At 37.6% G+C, this 22,866-nt stretch overlaps 5 protein-coding genes across 9 annotated transcripts; 3 read left to right on the top strand and 2 right to left on the bottom strand.

The window, feature by feature from the left end:
• Positions 1–1,446: 1,446 nt before the first annotated feature.
• psenen (presenilin enhancer, gamma-secretase subunit) lies at positions 1,447–3,616 on the top strand. The gene is made up of 4 exons (XM_005738393.1): positions 1,447–1,583; positions 1,961–2,038; positions 2,240–2,344; positions 3,038–3,616. The coding sequence occupies exons 2-4, from the start codon at positions 1,978–1,980 to the stop codon at positions 3,175–3,177; spliced, it is 306 nt and encodes a 101-aa protein (XP_005738450.1). The 5' UTR covers positions 1,447–1,583; positions 1,961–1,977; the 3' UTR covers positions 3,178–3,616.
• Positions 3,617–4,894: 1,278 nt separating this feature from the next.
• hspb6 (heat shock protein, alpha-crystallin-related, b6) lies at positions 4,895–6,926 on the top strand. Its single transcript, XM_005738392.2, has 4 exons — positions 4,895–5,135; positions 5,232–5,389; positions 6,162–6,284; positions 6,366–6,926. Exons 1-4 carry the CDS (start codon positions 4,985–4,987, stop codon positions 6,519–6,521), a joined length of 588 nt encoding a protein of 195 aa, XP_005738449.1. The 5' UTR covers positions 4,895–4,984; the 3' UTR covers positions 6,522–6,926.
• A 45-nt stretch (positions 6,927–6,971) lies between these two features.
• proser3 (proline and serine rich 3) lies at positions 6,972–11,638 on the bottom strand. 2 transcript variants are annotated; one of them, XM_005738386.2, is made up of 14 exons: positions 11,501–11,638; positions 11,157–11,173; positions 10,972–11,080; positions 10,594–10,865; positions 10,283–10,431; positions 10,084–10,187; positions 9,497–9,582; positions 9,294–9,427; positions 8,967–9,196; positions 8,388–8,890; positions 8,143–8,287; positions 7,564–7,735; positions 7,223–7,304; positions 6,972–7,033 (listed from the first exon to the last, which is right to left on the bottom strand). In XM_005738386.2, the coding sequence occupies exons 1-14, from the start codon at positions 11,618–11,620 to the stop codon at positions 6,982–6,984; spliced, it is 2,175 nt and encodes a 724-aa protein (XP_005738443.1). In that variant the 5' UTR covers positions 11,621–11,638; the 3' UTR covers positions 6,972–6,981. The 2 variants fall into 2 exon arrangements, with proteins under 2 accessions (XP_005738443.1, XP_013767712.1); XM_013912258.1 differs by lacking the exon at positions 11,501–11,638 and having other exon boundaries at positions 11,157–11,218.
• On the top strand, positions 11,582–16,595 carry lin37 (lin-37 DREAM MuvB core complex component). Of its 4 annotated transcripts, none has more exons than XM_005738389.2 (9): positions 11,582–11,698; positions 12,329–12,404; positions 12,492–12,542; positions 12,687–12,716; positions 12,995–13,080; positions 13,210–13,370; positions 14,530–14,661; positions 14,791–14,861; positions 16,246–16,595. In XM_005738389.2, exons 1-9 carry the CDS (start codon positions 11,593–11,595, stop codon positions 16,331–16,333), a joined length of 801 nt encoding a protein of 266 aa, XP_005738446.1. In that variant the 5' UTR covers positions 11,582–11,592; the 3' UTR covers positions 16,334–16,595. The 4 variants fall into 4 exon arrangements, with proteins under 4 accessions (XP_005738446.1, XP_005738445.1, XP_005738447.1 ...); XM_005738388.2 differs by having other exon boundaries at positions 12,489–12,542; XM_005738390.2 differs by having other exon boundaries at positions 11,666–12,112; positions 12,489–12,542; positions 16,246–16,594.
• A 4,473-nt stretch (positions 16,596–21,068) lies between these two features.
• On the bottom strand, positions 21,069–22,246 carry LOC102207422 (C3a anaphylatoxin chemotactic receptor-like). Its single transcript, XM_005738609.1, has 2 exons — positions 22,237–22,246; positions 21,069–22,144 (listed from the first exon to the last, which is right to left on the bottom strand). Exons 1-2 carry the CDS (start codon positions 22,244–22,246, stop codon positions 21,069–21,071), a joined length of 1,086 nt encoding a protein of 361 aa, XP_005738666.1.
• Between the last annotated feature and the right edge of the window lie 620 nt (positions 22,247–22,866).

Raw genomic sequence — 22,866 nt, 5'->3', positions numbered from 1 at the left:
GCAGAGATGGCAACTTAGAATCAGAATCAGAATCAGAAAGGGGTTTATTGCCAAATGTTGAGCAGGTTTACAACATTAGAAAATTGCTGCGGTGCTTCAGTGCAAACATAGTGTCATAAATAGCACTTAAATAGTGTCATAAATAGCACTTAAATAGTGTCATAAATAGCACTTAAATAGACATGAAAAAATAAAAGTAGGGATAAGAATTAGCACAATATTGTGAGTTTCGTGTTCATTTATTAGAGCAGTGACCGTCTTTTTTTAATCGCTCCATTTAACAGTATTGACAGAGGTAGCACTGAAATGAAATTTAATTGAAGGAGAACTGCGTTAAGGCTGCATAACTGAATGAATGTTTTGATAATTAAATGCGTTACATCTACCAGCATTCTTGACTATACACATAGTCAAACACTAGGTGGCAGTATGAATCCTTATTGCGATAATGAAAGGCTAACGATGAAGGTGTTTAAACCTTCATTCACTTAGTTTATTTATTGTTAATTAGGAATTAATTAACGGAGTTGCAGATCATGCCATATATAAGAGGACCTGGTTGATCAGGGTAAGAAATATAATATAATAATATAATAATAATAATATATATTATGCAAATATTCAGGTAACATCAGCGTTTTTAAAAAAGGGTAAAAGTTGGTTAGTTCCGTTATCAGGGCTATATTTTTTTGTTTTTTATTTTGTATTACTATTTCCAAAAGTAGGTATTTTACATCCAACCCATGCACAAACAGAGAGCTGAATGAAATTAAACTCTTGAGTAAGTTGTTAAAACTTGCAAATGATAAGAAGGCTGTAAAATGAATTGCATTATTTGATCATTTTTTTACTTATTTTGACATCAGCCCAATTTTGTTTCTACGATAAATTTGTATTTGAGTATCTATTTTCTCTTCTTAATATCTTATACTTTCTCTCTTTTTCTATTTCAATTTTATACTTATATTTTGAAGAAAAGGATTGTCAGTGTTATTTTTCTGAAATGGCAGACACTGGGGCTAAACTAGTCACTTAAACAGGACAGTGTAGAGGTGGCACTTTTTAAATGGGAGCAAAAGCACCAACAGTGCTCAGAATAAAGAAAACATAATGCAGGGCAAATTGGAAAATGTCAAGAAAAGGATACACTGGAACAGATACTCTGAATTGAGCGCCTGTTCATTTCTCAGTTTACTGCAAGGGGTACTAATAGTGGCACTGCAGTACTCTGAGTTGTTTTTTTTAAAGGGACACGGGACTAGTAAATAAAATGTAGAGAAATAATAATAATAGTAATAATAATAATAATAATAATAATAATAATAATAATAATAATAGAAGGTGTACCAGTGACCGTAGAAAATGTTTTTTTACGGTCGACAGGTTCTTTGTGGGATGGGAGCAGTCTCAAATTCTGTGATTGCAGAATCTGTAATCTGATGCACAGCCTAGTAGGTGGCGCTGAAACACCTCAGTCTTGGCGTTAGCCTTCGAAGAAGAAGAAGCTAGCGCTTGTGAAGAAGAAGGAGGAGGAAGTGTTGATTGTTTTGTTTTTCTTTAACTTTTGGCTGTGAAACGATAAGGTAAGATATTACATTATTACCTTAATGTACGATATTCATAATTTTGGATACACTCTATAACGACATTTACCCAATCTGGAGAGTTAGTCTGGAAACTTACAGCAAGCGATTTTGTAACGCCTTTTTGTTACGTTGCTAAGCTAACGATTGCTAACTTTAGCCTGAGGTGAATTTTTCAGTCATCTGAGGAGCTAGCTCAGCGGTCAAGCAGTAAAAAGCGGATTTATTATCGTCTCAGAATCAGCGGAAGAGCGTGTTTTAAATGTCTGTATAACAAGCATTCCTTTATTTGTAAAAAAAAAAATATATATTCTTTTTGGATGCTGGACAGAGCTAGTCCAGCACTGTAATCTGTTTTGTTTTCTTTCTGTGTGCAGGAACGTACAATATCACTATGAACCTGGAGCGACTGCCCAATGAGGAGAAGCTCAGCCTTTGCCGAAAATATTATCTAGGTGAGAGTATTAATATTAATCCTCATGTTCCTTTTTTATACAGTTGTACTTCCTATTCCTGTTTTGTATATTCTAGGTTAGTTACACTGGCTGTGAGTCTTTTTTTTCAGTTAAGGCGAAATTTTGAACTAATGCGCCTAAAAATATTTCAGTGGTTAGTAAATGATTAGTTCTGTCAAATATTTTTATTTATTTCTCCAGGTGGCTTTGCGTTTCTTCCCTTCCTGTGGCTTGTCAATGTTGTTTGGTTTTTTCGGGAGGCCTTCTTAAAGCCAGCCTACACTGAACAGCTACAGATAAAAGCATGTGAGTTTCAGAACCTTTTAAAAATGTATTTAGTATTCAGTTTTGCACTCTGTATTCAGTCTTGTAGTTTTTTGTCAGTAGCTGTTCTTTGGATGTCACTCTTGTAGGATTCAATTTGTTTCCTCAATAAACATTCAGTCATGACATATGATATTGACAAAGGTTGTCAGTGTGAATTCCATGTTCATTTTACATGCTTGCACATTACCAAGTGTGTCTTCATCCTATTTAAAGAGTTTTGGGTAATACTGCACTTTTCATAATGCTTGAGAAAATGAAATAGTTTGTTTTTGTAGGAAAAGTTGACCAGGTAACTTTTTAGATCTGGTTGTTTTCTTTTTACAGAAGTTGTATTCATCAATATACATGATCTCTTACCTAAAAGGGGAAAAAAGGATTTTAAAAATAAATTAGTTTTTAATAATATAGTAAGTACTTTTGCTATATTTATACAAATATAATTCTTATGATAATGTGGCCTTGTATAGAATAATTTGGGCTTAAATTCTGATTTTCTGATAAGAACTTGAGAAAGGTTTTACCCACTTTTTTTAAAAAAAACCACTGCCCTATAACCATGTATGTATTGTTTGTTTTTAAAGCAATGCTTTAAGCAGCCAACTTGATACTGTACTGTGTTGTTTTGACCACTGTTGGACAGTAACTAATTTTATTGCTTGTTTTTCTGTCTAGATGTGAAGCGTTCGGCACTAGGGTTACTGTTATGGGTAGCAGTGCTCACCACGTGGATCACCATATACCAGCACTTCAGAGCAGAGTGGGGGGAGGTGGGAGATTACCTCTCCTTTACCATTCCCCTAGGTATCCCTTGAGGTTGTTTTTTCCCCCCCCCTCATTTCAACTGATTAGTCTTCTCAGTAAAACTAATGATCCACTGTAATGGGCCAAAATTTTTTTCTCCCTGAACAACAGTGAATGATTTTTGGCAGTTGTTTTCCTGGTTTTTGGTCAACTAAATCCAACTAAATGGAAGAGTAAATGTTACCTATCTTCAAGAGATAAACAATGTAGGACCCAAAACCATTTCTGTGCTCACCAAGACATTTGAGTAAGTTATTTGGCTTTAGAGAAGGGTAATTCATCTTTCTGATGTTTCTGATCATGGAAATTTTGTAATGATAAGATAATGAACAACTCACTAATGTTTTTGTTATTTTTGTCTTTGAACTGTTTATTGTGGTATGGTATGATTGTGCACTATTTTTACTTCTGTGTGAATAAATAAAAAGTGTCCACAATGCTGCCAAGTTACAATCTTACTCAGTTGAATTTGGAAGTTGTTAGAATATTGTTATACCACTGAATGCACAAACCTGTATGTGTATCATATGTGATCAGTGAACTGTTTTGTCTCCTTATAGAATGTATATACCTCTCATTGTCACATATGCCAAATCTCCCAAAGCCCAGACGACCACTGGCGCCTGTTGTGAAATCCAATAAGTTAAGCCCTCCAAATGTCTCCACTTCCCTGTCATCCTTTATGAGTCATAACATTGAGAGCCAATTTTAGTCACAGTCCAAGCTTAAATGACACTGCTAACGGGGAAACGCGGCAACCATATATGACAGTTGGCTTCACTGAACTGCACTAAAAACAAAAAGCATTAACACAGAGGGTAGACTAAGTAAAGCAGGCAGTCCATTTATAAAACTGACTCATTAAATCTGATGTATGAGGACTGAAGTGGTTGAAAAGAACTAGTAAGTAGGTAAAATGTATTTATTCAGCACTTTTCACAGGTAAAAATGGTTTCACATTTAAAAAAACAGAAATAAAAATAAAATAATAATATAAAACAATAAAATGAAAACATAAAGCAACAAGTTCATTAAAAGATTGTCTGTATAGAAATGTCTTCAGCTGCTTTTTAAAAGAGTCAGTGGAGTCTGTACAGACGGTGGAAGAGAATCCCACAACCTCTGTGCCACTGCCTGCAAAGCCCGATCACCACGAATTTTGAAACTAGTACATGTGACCTACAGCAACCTCTGACCTGAAGACCTAAGTGTTTGGGAAGAAGAACGAGCTTTCAACAGGTCAGAGATATACCGGGGAACTGACTATGTAGAGCTAAAAGTTAAGTTAAAACGAAAATGTTAAAGTGAAATCTAAAATTTTACTGGCAGTCAATAAAAATAAGCCAAAACTCGAGTAATATGCAATCTTAATGTATTTTATGATGTCTACATTATATTGCTAAAGGTCTAAAAAAACCTCATAACTATGGGGAAGGACAGTGGTTTACTGGTAGTACACGTGCTGTAGCATGTGTTTAGCACGCCCCTGCTGTCACTGTCCGTCTGGTGTCAACCAACAAGGGTTAACGTCGTCTTTTGAATTTATTTTTGGACAAACCTTCCTTGACAACCAACCTTAGGCATACAGCTCTTAACAGCTTTGATAATTACACATGAATAGTCCGCATTGGTGCCACTGACCGTGTAAAAAGGCTGCATGCTGTAACTTTGATAATGGCCAATAACAACGTTAATTAACAATAAGCCTGCAACAGCTGTGTCACTCTCAAAATAATAGGCCTACACGTTTATCTGTGACCATGCCGGAACACCCAAGGGTACGCAGTCCAGAACATAACAGAAGCAAGGTGTCCCAGGATGAATTCCCAACTTATTATGCAACTCCACTATAAAACACGCGGCACGCAACAAGTCAGTCTCATCCAGGAGCCGAGAGAGGAGAGAAGCACAGAGAACACAAGCGCTGTAACTAGAGCTCTTCTTTCCACTCCACAGAATTTAAGCAAAGGTAACTGCTCAGTGCTTTATGTCTTGTAGCCTCGGGTGCTGTAGGCTTAACTGCTGTTTAGTCAGCTCTTGATTTTTCAAACTTTGTGCCTACTAGAAATGGACTTCATCCTGCCACCCACTATGCCAGCTGGTGGTATCCCCTGGGAGAAGGTTTTACCACCTCTTATTCCACGGCTCAACGGGACTTATGGACAATATAATTGGTCCCCAAAATTAATCATTCCAGAGACTGATAATGCCAGCTCTGCAGAGGTAGGTCACTTAATTTATTTACATTTTATACTAACATATGTTAGTATAAATTGTCCATGGTTCTCATTTTAACTCATTTTACACGGTGAACCACATACCCACTTAAGGTCAGGCTGTGGTGTAAAACCTTTGAAACTCCCCTTTCTGTCAATGTAAAGAGGTTTAACCAGCAGATATCCCTGATTTATCTTAGTATAAGAAAAAAAAAGAATTTAAACAATACATCTGATGAAGAAATCCTGCTGTAGTAAATGTAAGACATCTGTCATCAAGGCTCTTAAATTGTAAAAATTTAATGTGTAAAATTACAGAAAGAGTCCTGGTTGCTCATTGCACAGACTGTCCTGTAATAGTAACACTTTTTGCTTATTCATAGATTTATCTATTTTTAATACTTTAGTGGAGAAATAATGGCCATGGGGGAGGTATTTATCAGGAGTAAAAGCTGTTAAACCACCAAAAATACAGGTAAAAGTACACAAAAAAAGTGTCCCCTCCACATTTTCAAAAGAAGTTCAGTGGATCAGACTGGAGTCTTTGTCAGGCCAATTCTGGCCCCTGGACATGTTTGACAACCCCTGGCTTAAAGTAAAAGGAAAAAAAGGAGTCCTTTACATTTTTCTGAGCTTTCAGTCAGATCCACGTCTTATTGAAAAGCTGTTTTCAGTTTCCCCACACTGAAATATGGTTAAGGATATCTACTGAGTGCAGGCTGCTGTAAGGAACTTTATGTCTTGTTTAATCATGCAGAAGTGTTGACTCCTGTTGTTAGGTAACCTGTGATGACAGCGGATTTACAGTTCAAGTTGATGTGAAACATTTCAACCCAGAGGACCTGATCGTCAAAGTCATAGGAGACTTTGTAGAAGTGCAAGGAAAGCATGAAGAGAGAAAGGTTGGTATGCTGAGGTACATGGATATTTTTTCTCCATTTTTGTGCTACACATCTCACTTCTCATCTCTTTTGTGTTAGAAGGACGGTCCTGGATTTACAACACGACAGTTTAACCGTCGCTACCGCATTCCAAAGGGAGTGGACACCATGGCTTTGGAGTCAGCGGTCTCTCCAGATGGGATCCTTATCATATCTGCACCTATGCTGCACACTCAGAGCTACACACCTCTTACTTAAATTGCATTAACAGACGACACTAAAACCTCTGCCATCCTTACCGTACACAAAAATAAATCAGCGGAAGCCTTTATGGTCACACTGACAAAAATGGCAATAACTTCAAGCTCCTGCACTCGCAGCAGAACTTGGTATGTGCCAAAGCACACATCTGCTCTGTTCCTGGCACAGTTCTAATGTTCCCTGCACTCCAAGGTTTGTATATACTGCTCTGCTAATACTCAATGTTACATAATGTTTCAAGTAACCACTCTACTTTGTAAATATTCTGTTAGCATTTCCAACTCCTGCTTTTTGTGTGCAACTTTTGTACATGCACAGTGTTGTGAATAATAATCCACCGAGACACATCTCCAACCTTTATTGTAGAAAAATGTCCTCAAAAATATAAATTAACTTTATTTCTTTATAAAATAAAAAATAAATAAATGTGACTACACAAACTGTCTCTTGATGTTCTTCAAGTAACTTGTTGCTCTTCCACAAATTCATTTAAGATGGAGTCCACCTCACTAACAAAAAACAAACAAACAAAACAACAACAACAACATAAAAAAAAAATTATTCTTTTTCTGGCAATCGACTCTTTACATGACTGTCAATTGATTCCAATAGATTATAAGAAAAAATTAATGCTAGAAATATAAACAGGAAAGGATTCTAATCATTACAGTAATGGTGATAATCTAATTCAGTTTTACCTGATCTGCTCCTTCACCCATTTTCTCTGTTTGCGAAGAACTTGTAACAGAGGATCATCTCCAAACTCTTTTTCATCTGAATCTAAAACAAAAAGTTTAATCTGAGTGAGAGGACAGATACTACAATATTATAAGCTTATCCTTAAAAAAGGATTGAGATAACAGGTTTTTTTCTATGTTAATTCCCATAACACACACAAAAAAAAAGAAACACCAACAAAAAAAACTGTTGTAGGGTTTTTGAACTAAAAAGTTAAAATATGGGAAAAAGCATCTATTTATGTAATCACCGCAGCCGTTTACGGGCTAAAGACTGGTGCCTTTTGCCACCATAAGCTTACCTTCGGCCTCTTGCAGCAGCTGTGAAATGACCTCCATAGAGTTCAGGGCATTGCTTGGAGGAATTGGCGGTGGTGAAGGTGCAGAGACGGTGCAGAAAGGAGAATCAGATGAAACAGGAATCTTTTTTGGAGAAGAGGAATCCACCGTAGGAAACAGTACCTCTGAAACTACCTGTTAAGGTCAAATGAAAACACCCCAGTTAATGCATATTAATTACCTTGATCACATTGAACCTTATGACTAGTGTGGCATCTAAAAAAGATGTGCGGACATGCATAGTGAAGGTAGACCTGTAATTATATTCAATAAAAACTTGTGTGTATTTTATTTAAATACTTCATATACAGTCTTCTAAAGACCAGATCTGTCAGTGGCCTTTACAAATGATTAATTAAGATTTGTAAACAATCATAAATTGCCAAAGTCTGAGAACAAACACACAGCTTTCTTTCACTTTATCAAATATACTGCAGAGATGTCACAAATGTGGGAGAAGAGAAAAACCAGAAAAGACCAAATATGCACACAGCCTCTGTGGCTTCAAATAAAGAAATAACACTGAACATTTGCATGTTTACCTGTCCTAATGCATTGCGGATAGGAGATGGTGGTGGTTCATGATCACCAGCACAGCTTTCACTGGGAAGCTCCTGTCTTCTCTCTGGTTGCTGCTGCTCTTTACATGATGTGACCTTTTTGGGAAGCTTTTGATGTAATGAATTCCTGTTTGTGAAGAATAAATCCCACAAAATGTTAACGGTATCAAACACATATTTTTTTATCACTAAGACTTTTAAACAGTGCCCATATTTCAATAATTCACCTTGCTGATTTCTTTTGCTGTCTAGCGAGTGCTGCTTCCTCCTTCCCATTTACCTCTGATTGCTTCATCCCCATTTTCTTTTTCTTGTTCTTCTCAGACATTTTTTGGTGATCAGGCCACTCTCTCTCAGATGGCGCAGGTAGAGTGAGTGACACGCGTTCACAAAGAGTTAATTCTCCAAGGCTTTCAGGGACTTGGGTCTTTTTGTGAAGAACTTTGGTTTCTGACTCGTCTAACCTTTGTGAAATGCTCTGGTGCACTTTGGCATGAGATGACTGGATGGGACATGGCAAGACGTCACAGAGAAAATGCATGTGGGAAGGAACATGGGCAATGCTCTGCAGCTGAGGGACTGAACCAGAAACATTGATGGTGGGGAATAGCGAAGGGCCTGGAGCTGGGGGACAGAACCTCTGGGCCTCAGTGGTTTCTGGCTGGGCAGCAGTGATGTGTGAATGAGTATCTCTTTGTGAGAATTGAGGGGGTTGGGTACCCTGCTGTTCCTGAAGAGCAAATTAATGTTATTCTGTAAATTTGTGCAAAGAATATGGATAATGTAACAAACAGTTTGATTCCAACCTTGTAAGCTTGTTCACTGATGGAGGGATAGCTTAACCTCATGGACTGCCAACCAAATGCATGAGGACTGGAGGCTTGCACAGACAGGGGCCTCTCTCTGGCTTGTTCCATTTTCCTCCTTAAACGCCACTGGAACAATATGTCTTCCTCTGGACGGGTAGGAGGCACCAAAGAAGGCATGACAGATTTTTGGAAGGACACACCATGAGCTGAGTCTGAGCTGGCCTTTGCTGTAAATGTTAACACACAGTTTAAAACACAGCAGCACGCAAAATAGAATCTGTCTATAAATAACAAAAGGTATTCTAGTCCACACTCTTCCCCTACCAGTAGTATTTTTGAATAAACTGGGAATCAAAGGTTGCTTCACTGGCTCATCTATACTGATGGGAGAGGAGAAATCTGAGCATCCCAGCCCCTCTGAGCTGACAGGGACAGATCCATCACTCACAGAACATTCACTGTTAGAAAAAAAAAAGTTACTACAACTGAAGCCATTTATCTTTAATATTGCTCAACAGTTTTTATACCCCCTCAGAAGAAGTCTGCTGGCCTTTTCTTGAAGGTGCAGGATCTCCCTGTCATCAAATTCACCCTGTGATGTGTCGGACAAAAGCTGGGAAACAAAAAACATGTTTTTTCATATAAAGACTTGCAATACCGTGTAAATAAATCCTCCCAAATAAATAAACACGTTTGCAGGATTTTAATTAAAAGGGTAATGCATTTGTTCTTAGCAGGCTGAACAACGTGTCAAATCTGGTTGCATAAACGGCGACTTCCCAGGCATTTAATAAACACATAGACTTCCAAATGGAGTGGGGTGCTGAAATGGAAATGTTTATATGCAAACTTAGTCGAAATAAAGTGTTGCTTCTGCAGACAATCAGAATCCCAGGCACTTTGGACATGTGTGGTGTAAATCAAGGGACAATGTAAACCCTATAATCCACTGTGACAGCATACACAAACAATAAAAACTGAATAATTGGTGGTGCCTTTCCCCCCATCTTATGGATCTGTTTTTTTTTGTTTTTTTTCAAGAAACAGAAGCAGATTTGCTACAAAAATTGATACATTATGGCTTATTTCTTCTTAGCTTATAAATACAACTCACACTATTGGATCCTCTGTAGGGAGAAGGGGATCTGTTATGGTCACGCCGTGCAGATGGATCATAAAGAGCAGCATCCTGGTCCTCTTTCAGAAGTTGGATAACATCTTTTCAGAGAAATGCAGTACACAGAAGGATTCGATAGAATTAAGCAGCTGGTAACGGGGAATAAAATACACCAATGACTGTAAATATAGTGCACCTTCGTCTGTTGTTTTAGTTGGTGTTGAACTGCTGAGAGATGAATGTGACATCCACCAAAAAGGTGCCTGCTCTTCTCCACTGGCAGAGGCCACCTGATGGCGCTCCTCTCGACTCTGTGGCTGACCATGGCGAAAACGCTCTACATATCTGACAAAGCAAAGGTCAGATTTAGTTAAAAGAAGTCACATGCAAAATGAAATAAAAATAATCTGGGTCACTATGACATTGTCATCTAATCATGAAAAATTGTCACTGTGAAACTATTTTTTAGTTCTGTTTAAGAAAATTACAGAAGGCATTAAAACATACTTTGCCAGCAAAGAATCCTCCTGGCATCCTTGAACTTGGGAAACACTGGAATTCCCCCTTTTTCCAGATTTTTTGGGTTCGTCCATGTCAGATAAGGCAGTATTTCTATCAGGAGAGAATTCAAAGACAGTGGAGGCCTGGGACTCTTTAAGAACAGGTTGTCCATCAATGGAGGATAAACGGTCATGCTTCTTAGATAGCTGCTGGCTCTCTTGGTTTAGATTATGTAATTTTGTTCTGGATCGCTGGTTTAAACGTACAGGACTTAGTGTCTGCAAGAAGAACAAAAGGATATATATATATATACATATATATATATCACAATGAGAATCTGTTTTTCTTGCCGTATATTAAAGTGTTTTTGAAAATAAAACATACAGTTTTTTTCTCTTTCTTTGAAAGGGGTTGGTTGCTGGATGGGTGGTAGTGTGCCGTCCTCACTTTCGGTGCTGGTGGGAAGGGATTCTGCTTTGTGAGCACAGGTCCACTGTAAGAAGAACACATATTACCAACTATAACTTCTTCTGTTTAGGGTGCTACAAAATGTGTCATTAGATCCTCACCTGGAATTCATAGCAACCTTTGGAGGTGACCGATGAGACATCAACGACCACAAGAAAGCACACACAGTTTCAACGTGGGCTTGGTTTACCTCGGGCACCCCAAATCATATCTGGACTGTGGTGTTAATCTGAGTGGGTTACTTAGCTAACAAAAAGACGATGCCCCCATTACTAAACTCTTCCGAGTTTACTTGTCTACACACAAAGTTACTTCAAATGCCAGAAATTCCCTTTAAGAATATAAATTACGCTTCTCCGTTAGGCTCTATGAACATCTATTTATCATTCAAATTTCACGTTCTGACTAAAAACATAGTAACTTCGCGTTTATTTTACAAACCCACCACATTCTCGATGAAAGTGGAAGAGAGCTTTTGTTGTGTATCCCGAACGTTATTTACTACACGACATACAGCCAATAGGGAACGAATTAAAAATGATTGATATAACATTTGACCAATCATATAGGCGGCCCGGTTTGCACAGGCACCAATCAGCTAATAGGAAATTGGCAGCGCGCGGAAGAGGAAAGTCTAGTAAGGGTATGCGTTTGTCAAAAATAAGCTAAGTTAGCAACAGTAGTTTGGCCATTACTCCACAAACCTTGGTATAAATCATAAACGACTATTGTGCTGTATCTTTCTATTAACTATATGGAAGTCGATAGGGATAACCGTTATTTGCTTAATGGTTTTAATAGCTAAACGTAAATAACGTTATATAGCTTAACTGTTAACCAGTGGTTACGGCTAATGCAGCTAACTGTTTGTAAACGGTACTACACAGCTAGCTTGGCTAACGGCGCCGTTAGCAAGGAATCAAACATAAGTTATTGTAAATCTAAATAATCGAAACAGCAAAAGTGTGGTTTTAAAAGTCCGTCAGTCAGTTCCCACGGGGTGTTTATAGAAAGGCGGACACAATGCAACACGTCAAGATCAAGACGGAAAGGCCAGGTACCAGCAGCTGTCAATTTTTCCTTTCCTTTTCCGTTTCAGATTTTCCAAATTTTTGTGTGGTATAAATTCTTGTGATTGTTTTGGAGTACATTCGCTTGTAAACTTGAGTGGTTCGGATTATACAGGATTATACAGGATTCTTAAAAGCTAAGTAATACAGGTGGCGAGTGAGTATTGTTGTTGTCATTAATTATTTCATTATTACTTTTGCAGACTTAGACGGGGCTGGTGCACGCAGCAAATTAGAAGCTGTCTTAAAGGGACTGGTAGAGAAGAGTGAAAATGAAAGGTTAGCAAAATTAATTGTTTTGCATATAATTATTACAGAATCGATTTATTCTTAATAACAAAACTAATATAAAGATGTTTTCAGCAGAGAACAAAATGAAGGTGACCCAGGAAAATTGTCAGCAGACTCTTTGAACAAGTATGGACCAGTGATTTTGGTTTTATTTAGTTTTTAATGATCTGCTAATATAATATTTTACAATTGGGTGTGCTGATTCAATGATTTTATTTAAACATTTATTTTTTAATTGCAATTTATGCATATTCCACCTGTTGTCTCTAGGGATTTATCGCCAACATCGGCTGGAAAAAGGCAAGTGTTTATGTTTTAATTAAACTCGACTTGTCAGTAACTTTTTTCTATTTAGTAAGTAAAATTTTATCTATATAGCACCTTCCAAAACAAAGATCACAAAGTGCTTCACAAAGAAATACCAGGGCATTCAAAACAGGGTATATTTAGACTTTTTTTTTTTTTAATCTGTTTGTCTGGAAATGAAAATATAATTTTACGTAAATTGTATGAGAAATTACTTTGAATCTCTTTTAAGCTCCAAAAATATATTTCTTAAAAAAACATTTCTTTTGCAGACCGTCGGCTCGATTTCCACAGCACCGGAGAAAGAAGCGAAAAGAGATGGATGAGAGCATTCCAGAAAGCAATCAGCATAAGCAAAGTAAATGAATGAAAAATGATTGGAATTTTTTTTTGATGTACCTTGGTTACTGTGTAACCATCTTGTCTGTTGCACTTGTGACCATTTTCTTACCTTTAATTAATTTTTCTCTTGTTCTGCCTTTACTAGATGCTTACGTTATTAAGTTGTTTGACCGCAGTGTAGATCTGGCTCAGTTCAACACCGCCACCCCACTGTATCCTATCTGCCGTGCATGGATGAGGAATAATCCTTCCGTTCGAGAACCAGCTGCTTCCCCCAGCTCCCCACAGGGCATGGTAGAGGAAGAGGTGGGGTCATAAATGGATAAGATGCTGGAGGTTTTATTCAAATGTGCAACCAACAAATGCACAAAAAAACACAGGGGCACATTGATTTAAATTTAAACTTATCTCTTACATCTACGGTAACATAAAATGAGGTCTTTTAAATTTTGCTAATGTGGAACTTTGCAGGGTAGAGTGTAAGGGCCCTTTCTCATAGGATGTGGCACGCGCAGCTCTGTGCTCTTAACCCCATTCATTTCTATTGCTTGCGCCACACATTAACGTTGTACCGCTGTGCCAACCAAAGCTCTGAGCAAAGCACAGCCCAAGCGTGCCAGCGAGGGGTACTCATGCATGCAGCGATCAAAGTTCAAACAAGTTGGACTTTGACCACTGCGTGTTGTGACTTACCTTCACGTGACCAATAGAAACGATGCCTACAGCTGCTCTAAGTTTAACCAAATAATGAAGGGAAACATTCTGTGCGTATCTGAGTTCTGTGAATTTTTTGGCACAGGTTTATGTGCATATATAGTGATCTATAGAGCCTTTGAGTAAGTAATTAATTTCAACGACTCTGGGAGCCTAAGAGGAAAGCAGTGTTGAGGAAACGACACACTCTTCACTAGTAGGAGAGTTACAAAGCTTGTTCTGACGATATGTCAGAGACAAGTCAGAGACATACATGTTTTGAAATGAAAAGGAGCAGACGCATCTAGTGTATGTAGAGCAAAAGATGACACACAATCAGGGCGCAGTAACCAGTGCAACACATATTTGGGGTCCTTCGCTCTAGTTAGCGGTTAGCACAGGTCATGCCACATCTACTATTAAAGGGTCTTATCTCTTTTGCAGTCTCATAATTTGATTATTATTAATATTTCACAAGGTCTAATGTAATTAAATTAATTGTTTTCAAAGTAACTACAGTACGCTGTGTGCCAAACTATTGTCTCCTTTTGTTTTCCCTAGTGCAAATGTAACTGACTTGTTACACATGTTTCAATCAACGTTATCTGAATAAGACATAATGAAACTGTTTTTAATGGACGATCCCTACAGTGACAATATTTTTGAGTGAGGTTGTTTGTGAGAGGAAATGGTGCATAAAATGTATTTGAAACCTGATTGAATCTGATTGTGTACTCGTACTTTTGTTTTAGTCAATTTTTTTTTGCCCTAGGTTACAGACACAATCAACGGTAAAGGTCAGAATGTGTACCGACTTCCTCCTCCGACCGCCTGTCCAGTCAACTCCTCTGGTGAACCCATCAATCTCAGGATCCCGCCTACTGAAAAACCAACTGTTACCAAGGTTCTTGTATAAAATGCCTTTCACCAAAGTTATTATTGCATTGTGATTTGTTTAATTTTACAGATCTGTTCATACATGAAGGTCTTCAGGTAGTAAGACCATGAATTTTAACTACCTCTCTTTTCACAGTTGACAGATGTTGCTGTGTCAGGTTCTCTCATATGTGACCACATGGAACGTTGGAAAAAGATAAGGCAAAAGTATGTTTTTCTTGAAAAGTCATTTATGACAAAAAATAATATGTTCTTGGTTTGAAATGATTTAGTCACACACTGTAAACAACTAACTTTGTTCAAGGCTTCACCTCTGGACGTACTTATTCAGATGTTATTAATTTCACCAACTCTTTAGGGAGAAAGGGGTGTAACACTAATGATCAGGTACAAATGAGTGAAGGCAAACGTCAAATCTTTTAATAGATAATGAAAAGTTTTTACAGTGTGATTTACCACAAGAGGACAGCAACAGGCTGAATAGAGCTAACAAAGAAATGAATAAATGAGGCTATGAGCTGTTTTGACTAACTGTGGAAATCCAAATTATAAGATTAATAGATTATGTAATACATGTTTAAAATAATAAATTAATATTTAATCGTCTAAACATAAACATAAATAGCATTTTTTTAAAACAAAAAACTATTTTTCCTTGTTATGTCAAGGTGTCAGCTCAGCATAGAGCTGTGTGTGGTACTGTGGTACAACCAATGTGCCTGTGAAGTAAAACTGCCTCACAAAAACAACATTTGTCAATAACAGACAGTGTAGTTATTCTATGCATTTTTTAATATAAAGGATTTGAAGTATTCCTGAAAGACACCTATATGTTATCTGATCATATTTGGGCTCAAACAGGTGGATTTGTGAAGTTAGTCATTGCACCTTTCACAGTTTGATTTCACAGCTTGTGCAAAGCCAGCCAGTCAGCATGTTCAGTGACTCTAGAAAGTCAAAAGAAAGAAAGAAAAGATAAAACAAGGGCACAGGTTTTACAATAGACTGAGCCATGGATATTGAAATGTAAAAATATGACCTTCAATAATGCTCAGACTTAAAGTTCATCTGCCAGTGTTTACTCTGTTCAGTGTCTTTGGTGATTGACGAGCTGTTGTCTTGTGGGTATGAAGTAGTCTTTGTCATGGGACCCAAAATATAGCTTTGCAAAGTTTGATCCTCCATGAGTGCCACCTGCTGTTTAATAACTTTATTGAATTAAGAAGGGAGACTAAACAGTAAAATTTAGTATGTGCCTGTTTCATTTGGAAACAGCTGGACAAAAGGAGCGATCACAGTTGAGCAGTTGTATTAAAATTCCTTCAAAAGGCTGGCTCATAAAAATTGAACATTTAGCCCACCTCTGAACTACCATTCCTCCTCCTTCTAATATTGTTATTGCTGGATGAAAACTGTATGAATTTTCAGTTAGAAATGTTCAAAATCAGATTTTGTTATGTAGCAAGCATCATGTATGAAAGTTTTTATGAATCTTTTAAGAAGGAAAATAATATAATTTCAGTTTATTTCAAGGAAAAGGTAAAAGGTGCACAATTGAACTATTTCTTTTTTCTTTTCTTTTTTTCCATAGATGGAAGGAGTGCTCCAACAAGAATCAATTAAGATACAGTGAGAGCATAAAGGTCCTTAAGGAAATGAAGGAGCTCTATGATCACTGACTGGCTACTCTGTAGCTCTCCAGTACAGAGAGGACTTTGTTGGAAAGAAGCAGTCAGTGCTTGAATACACCTGTTTCTACACAGTCTGACTCATAGAAAAGCGTGTACATTTTTTTTTTTATTAATTTGTAAAAATCTAGTGTATACATCTGTTTCATCAGTAGTACTTTCCAGACACAATGACTTGTAAAATCTCAAGATTAATGAAATGTGTATTAAAGTGCTTTAATATAAATCTCTTCCACTTTTAGTTTTACTTCTTTAATCTTGGCATGTGTTAACGAGCATCCTGCAGGTAATGAGGTATATATCATGACTCATTCTTTCATTTGTATTCATGTCACACTTATAATAGTCATTGATGAAGTACCAAAACCTGCTTATGTCTTAAAATTTGCATGTCATTTTGTATAGAGTAAAATACACAACTGTGCAAAATTCTTGAGCCACTTTTCATAAACTTTATATTTTGGACTCTCTTAGGCAAGCTTTCTTGTCATTTCTTTAAGTAGTCTCCAGGTGTAGTTCTCCAGGCTTCTTGAAGAACATTCAAAGCTCTACTTGGGATGTTAGCTGTCTTTTTCATCTGTTCACTGTCAAGATGATCCCACATTGCTTCAATATTGCTGAGATCTGAGTTCCAGTGCCAACAGTTTTTTTTCTATCCAGGTATGCTTTTACTGATACTTTTATCATGCTGAAAAATAACGCTATGAGAATTGCATGCTTTCCAGGTGATATTGCAAGGCGGATCAAAATTTCATGGCAGATTTCTGCGTTCATGTTTCAGTTTTGACAAGATCGTCACGGCTACTGGTGGTAATGCAGCACCAAGCCATGGCGGGGCCTCCACTGTGTTTTCTATGCTGAGTGGCTAGAAACACAGTTGTGAGACTCTAGGCCCCCGTCCATGAATATTGACGACCATTTGAACATAAAATGTTCAAATTTGGATTCTTTACTTCGTAAGACCTGTTGTCACTGTTGTTGCTTTTCAGTCTAGTTCTTGTCTAATTTGGCATACCTCTGCCTTTTATCCCTACTTCCCTTCCTTAAGGACGGCTTCTGACAGCTACACTTACACTGAGACCATTTCTGATGAAGTTTCAGTGAACAGTAGATGGATCAACTGAAGGGTCCAATACATCTCTCAGGTCCTGTGTCAGGTGTCCTGTGTCCTGCTCGATGTTTTCCACCAGTTTTTTAAAGACATGACTGTTCATCTTCTGCAAATAGCCTATTTACACCTGCCAATTCATTATTTTTTAATTTTTACTTTTAAGGACAAATAATATCACATCTATAGTTCAGAATATCTTGCCAGCTACAGTTCTTTTGCAAGACTTTGGCACTCACAAGCACAATTACAGGGACACCTGAGAGGGGTGAATGGGAAGAATAGCGTGTTTGTTCTGAATCAGTGTGGTGCTTTATTATTATGTGTTAACCAGTTAACCAGGTTCAAGCACAAGGTTGCTTATAAGTGTGCTTGGTGTCAGTGCCCCTTTAGGCCAAAGGTCAATGATTGACTTTATAGTTCTGTCATCTGAGGCCTTGTCTTGTGGATACTTGGGTAATGTGACTAGCAATGGTGACCTGGATTACATGATGGTGAAGGCTGTCTGGGCAGACCTGGAAAACCTAAATGGGAAAATTTAGGAGTGTCTGGCAGATGCCCCAGTCCATAGGGTTTTTCACTCCATGTTTAAGACCTCTATTGCAGAGCCAGCAAGCAGAGGTTGTATTTATAAAGTTATTGGTGCCTGTTGTGGCAACCTAAGGATGAGATGTACTGCTAGGTACTAGTGGTTTACACTGGTCAGGGTAAAGGAGGATTTCTAGGCCTGGTTGACCCTTGGATCTTCTGAAGCAGCAGATGGGTAGTGAAGGGCCAAAAGGGCTGTGGTTTCTGAATTAACAGAAGTAAAAACTTGTGTGAATAGGTCAGGAGGACTTTCAGCTTACCTCAAGGAGATTCTGACAAACTGTTGGGTTAATACCACAAGAAAAAAAGGGCTTTATTCAGGTCATGTATGGTCAGTAAGGACAGTTGCTGACAAAGACTGTGGAAAGATAACTTTGAGGAACTCCAATTCCCAATCAAGATATCCTCTATGAAGAGGGCAGAGGTTGCTGAGAAGCTCCCCAGTGGCAAGGTGCAAGGTTTGGATTGAGATTCCTCTCGGGATGCTAAAGGCTCTGTGCATTGTCGGTTCTTGAGATCACTTGTGACTTTGGTCACAAGGTGGCAGCATTGTGAAATACAGTAGTTAGAATGTGCACATTGGTCTATTCGGGGCTGGGGCATTTTTGGTCTAGGCAGCCCATCATGATTGTATTTTGTAACTTTGTAATATAGTGTGTTATTTAATTTACTTTAGTTACTGTTCTTACTGACTTGGAGCAACTGTGACCAGTGATTCCTCTGGGATTAATAAAGTACTCTGATTCTGATAGATTAAAATGAAAATTTTCCAATTTCAATTAGATTGATGAAAAGACAGTGAGGGCTTCTAGTACTACTGTTGTTGGTGCATCCCGAGCAGCTAACTTCGCATAATTGGACACATTTTTCTTCATCTACTTTTAATTTTGTTTTCTTGTTTGCATTTTTACCGATACCTTTTCACTTTTAAATTTCTTTTCCATCTTTATCAACTACTTCTTCCACGCTAAGTTCTGTTCTACCAGGTGTTCTACAAGGATTATATATTTATTCATATTTGTGTGTGGACTGGATCATGTGCTTGGGAGTCTTCAAAAGTTACACACACATCACTGCACACATTTGTCAAGCTTAGTTTATCTTGTGGATTATATTGTACACATTCTTCTCCTTTCTTAAAGGATGGTCCAGTGTATCCCATGCTAAAGGAAGCAATCAAGAGAGCGATGAAGTTCATCCCACAGTAAAAATACATGCAGTTAGTAGGGTTATGTTAATTGGTGGCTCTAAATTGCCCATAGGTGTGAATGTGAGTGCAAATGGTTTGTGTTAGCCCTGTGAAAGACTGGCCATATACCAACGGTGTACCCTGCCTCTGTGTGTTACAGTTCAGTATTGATTCTCTTGTTAGGCAAATGCTCTTTAAAACTCTTTTTTTAGCAAAAACATTTCAATGTTTTTTATCTTTTAGTCTTAGAGTGGTAATGAAACTGACGAGTATCTTTTTATTTACAGTGTTAAAAAAGTGCAATAAGTGTTAATAAATCTATTATTACAGTTTAATGGAAAGTGTTGGGAAGTAACAGAATACATGTACCAATGTTACATATTTAAATAAAAAAATATGAGTAACTGTATTCTGCTACAGTTACTGTTTAAAAAGATTATAAGATTATAATTAGAATACAGTTACTTTGTTGAAATAAATTGATTACACAGCGGTCTTTTCTTGTTTCATATGTTAGCCTATCCCCTCTTTAATTTTGGTAATTCCACGCTTTGTTAGAAACCCAAACAAACACGCAATAAGATGCTCTAATGTAAGCGTCCTGTTAATGTTGCCGGAGTCCGTAACACAATTGACCCGGAGCCAGCACAACAAAGCCAGCAGTGCACGGGCAGGAATACATTCTCTACTTGGAAATTCCGACACAATGTCACATTTAAGGAAGAAAGGGATGGGCGAAATCTGACTGTTCAATGCAAACTGTGTTTGCCAGCAACCAAGCTGCTCTCAGGGTCAAAAGACTCCAACTTAAAGACACATCTGGAACCAAGTTCTTTAAAAAAACAAAAACAAAACTAACATTAGATTACTGCAACTACCTTGTTTTAGTTGTGGTAGCCACCTGGTTATGAGCCACCTCAGTATCTTCGATGTAGTATTGCTGTGTGATTTATTACTATTACTGAAGGCTACTCGGCACTGAGCTAACATTATTAGTTGGCTTTAGCTGAGGTTAGTTCATAATAGACTGCAGACTGTTAGACTTGATGGATAACTTTAACAACCTAGTAGCTGCAAATAAGCACGTGCAGTTCTGAAAGCAGACAAAAAGAAAACATACTGATACAGAAATAGTTTTACTGTTGCTCATTTTATATTAATTAATTATATAAATTAATCTGTTACTCATATTATATTGTTTAAAAATCTAGTTGGTATTGGTATGACGAGTAGCCTTCAGTAATATTAATAAATCACACAGCAATAGTACATTCAGTTGTAAAAAGCATAATAATGTATTAAACAATACAAAATATTCAGGATGCGTTATACTCTCATTGAGTAACTTAACAGAATGCGTTACAAATTACATTCTGGGGCATGTATTCTGTAATCAATAGTTTAATAAATTTTTAAAAGTAACCTTCCCAACACTGGAAATGGATGCTGATACTAATAAACATGGCCTAATAAGCTCAAACATGAAAAAGTTATGTACACAAATAGAAAACTTATTAAATGTAATCTTGAAAGTCTAAAAAAATTCACATAAAAGTCACATTGGTTTTTTAACCAATAAATTAATAATTACAACCCAAAGCTGCAGCACTTCCACATAGTTTTTCTGGTACTAAGATTGATCAGAGAAGTAGTAACTTTTCTTTCTTACACTTGAAGAGAGTACGGTGAGAGTACTCCCTGCAATAGTAAGAGCAGTTAAAAGTAAATCTGTGCTTTAACATGAAGTAACGTATTAACACAGTTCTGTGCATGAGTGCACGATTTAACTCAGTTTGATATGAAATAATGTATTTCAGTTTACATTGGCTGATGTTGAAATCTTATTCAGTGTTCGGTGTCTCCTCTGTGATCACTTTGCTTTCTGTGACGGATTTCAAATCAGCCGTGTCCATCCTATTTGAAGTTGCTGCAGCGTCTGACTTTTGGAAAGTCTTTAACAAAGTTAATGACATGGAGTGAGTGGACATAAATGATATGTGGTCCTCTGCCAGAGCACTCTCAAGTACAAAACATATGGACTGCCGAAGCTTCTTCGTGAATTCTTCACACATGAAAACATAGAGGATGGGGTTCAGGCAGCTGTTCAGAAAAGCCAGACTCACAGTCAGAGGACCCATGATTCTAACAATGTTCCTGAGATCTGGGTTAGTTGAAGCTGGTTCTATGAAGTTGAAAACGTGGAAGGGTAACCAGCAGATGAAGAATGTAAAAATGATGGCGAAAATGATTCGACAGGATCTCTGTCGCCTTGTTCTCGGCATGCGCATTGCACGGATGCCTATGGCTACATAAGTCACAAGTATTACCAGGAATGGAATCACAAAGCCCATAAGAAAGCGAAAAGTATATAGACTCCATGTTGATTCCTTGCTTGTAAAATTATAGTGACAATAATGACTCCCATTGCTTTCTGAAACAGTGCGAAAAGTGGCATAAGGAGTGCTGCAGACCGCAGCAATCACCCAGATACCAACACATATGAGCTGAGCTTTGCAGACTGTGCGCTTGTTGTGGGCCCACACCACCATCCAGATGGACAAATAACGATCCAAACTCATCACCATCAGAGTAAAGATGCTGGCAAACATGTTGACTACACTCACAAAGGTGTTGAGCTTGCACATGAATTGTCCAAAAGGCCATCGGTGACTCTGAGAGAGAGAAATGATCGAGAAAATCAGGAAGGCTGTGAAGAGAAAGTCAGCTATGGCCAGGTTGAGAAACCAAACTGTCTCCACTGTTTTCTGCATTTTGAAGCCTGTCACGTAGATAACCAAACCATTGCCCAGAGTGCCAACTATAAATATCACACAGTAGATGACAATAGAGACTGTTTGTATGTGTCTGGAAGCTGCTTCCAGCCCAGAGGATTGATATGCAGCTGAACTGATGTTACCTAAAAACAAAACAAAAAAGTTTGTGAAATCATATCACCTTTCACCTGATGACATTTAAGAGAAATGCTAATATGTGTTTAAACGATCTCACCATTCCCCATGTTCCTTTTAGCTGAGAGAGTCTGTGTTTATTCAATGTTGAACTTGATCTTTTGCTGCTTTTATTTGCTCTTGTTACTCCTCCCCCTCAGATTATGCACCAGAGAACAGAAACACCTTTATGTTTCTCCACCACACCTCTACCCATTTTTCTAATTACTCTAAAAAGGTTGGACAAACCTTAAAAGAGTAGCATTTATTGCAGTGCATTGTGTCTATGTTACATTTTCATTTAGTAACTCTTTGAGGATTTCAACACAAGATATCAAACAGATAGAAGCATCAGGTGAAATATCAATGCTCTGTGGAAGGTGTGAAACTTGTAATCATGTGTTTTTGTCTTTTATAGGATCCCTATTAGCTGTGCTCTAAAGTCGAGTAATCCTTCTTGCATGCATTTGCTGCAGATTTTACATGTGTTTGCACATTAGTGATAAGCAATAGTTTCGTTTATCCAGTTTTGCAGGTAGGACTCACTTATGAATCAGCATGGATTGGCTTGCTGGGACTGTGATGAAAAAAAATTCTAGTTTATTCTAACATTTGGATTTAGGTGGTTTGAAATTCACCATAGAGTTTTGCATAGCCTTTATTTGAAGGTCAATATGACATGGTGTAGCAT

The sequence above is a fragment of the Pundamilia nyererei genome, unplaced genomic scaffold (genome assembly GCF_000239375.1).
Source record: "Pundamilia nyererei isolate P.nyererei 1_Seehausen unplaced genomic scaffold, PunNye1.0 scaffold00084, whole genome shotgun sequence".
NCBI lineage: Eukaryota > Metazoa > Chordata > Actinopteri > Cichliformes > Cichlidae > Pundamilia > Pundamilia nyererei.
The sequence above is the reverse complement of the archived record's forward strand: the minus strand, read 5'-3'. Positions and strand labels throughout refer to the sequence as shown.

Excerpts from the sequence above, each read along its gene's own strand:
- psenen (XM_005738393.1), top strand. The coding sequence starts at position 1,978 with ATGAACCTGGAGCGACTGCCCAATGAGGAGAAGCTCAGCCTTTGCCGA. Across the intron at positions 2,039-2,239 it reads TTGCCGAAAATATTATCTAG|GTGGCTTTGCGTTTCTTCCC; the intron begins GTGAGAGTATTA and ends TTATTTCTCCAG. Across the intron at positions 2,345-3,037 it reads ACAGCTACAGATAAAAGCAT|ATGTGAAGCGTTCGGCACTA; the intron begins GTGAGTTTCAGA and ends TTTTCTGTCTAG.
- hspb6 (XM_005738392.2), top strand. The coding sequence starts at position 4,985 with ATGAATTCCCAACTTATTATGCAACTCCACTATAAAACACGCGGCACG. Across the intron at positions 5,390-6,161 it reads ATAATGCCAGCTCTGCAGAG|GTAACCTGTGATGACAGCGG; the intron begins GTAGGTCACTTA and ends TCCTGTTGTTAG. Across the intron at positions 6,285-6,365 it reads GAAAGCATGAAGAGAGAAAG|GACGGTCCTGGATTTACAAC; the intron begins GTTGGTATGCTG and ends TTGTGTTAGAAG.
- lin37 (XM_005738388.2), top strand. The coding sequence starts at position 11,593 with ATGATTGATATAACATTTGACCAATCATATAGGCGGCCCGGTTTGCAC. Across the intron at positions 12,405-12,488 it reads GAGAAGAGTGAAAATGAAAG|CAGAGAACAAAATGAAGGTG; the intron begins GTTAGCAAAATT and ends AGATGTTTTCAG. Across the intron at positions 13,371-14,529 it reads AGGGCATGGTAGAGGAAGAG|GTTACAGACACAATCAACGG; the intron begins GTGGGGTCATAA and ends TTTTTGCCCTAG.
- proser3 (XM_005738386.2), bottom strand. The coding sequence starts at position 11,620 with ATGATTGGTCAAATGTTATATCAATCATTTTTAATTCGTTCCCTATTG. Across the intron at positions 9,428-9,496 it reads AGCAGACTTCTTCTGAGGGG|TGAATGTTCTGTGAGTGATG; the intron begins GTATAAAAACTG and ends TTTTTCTAACAG. Across the intron at positions 8,288-8,387 it reads CAGCAAAAGAAATCAGCAAG|GAATTCATTACATCAAAAGC; the intron begins GTGAATTATTGA and ends CTTCACAAACAG.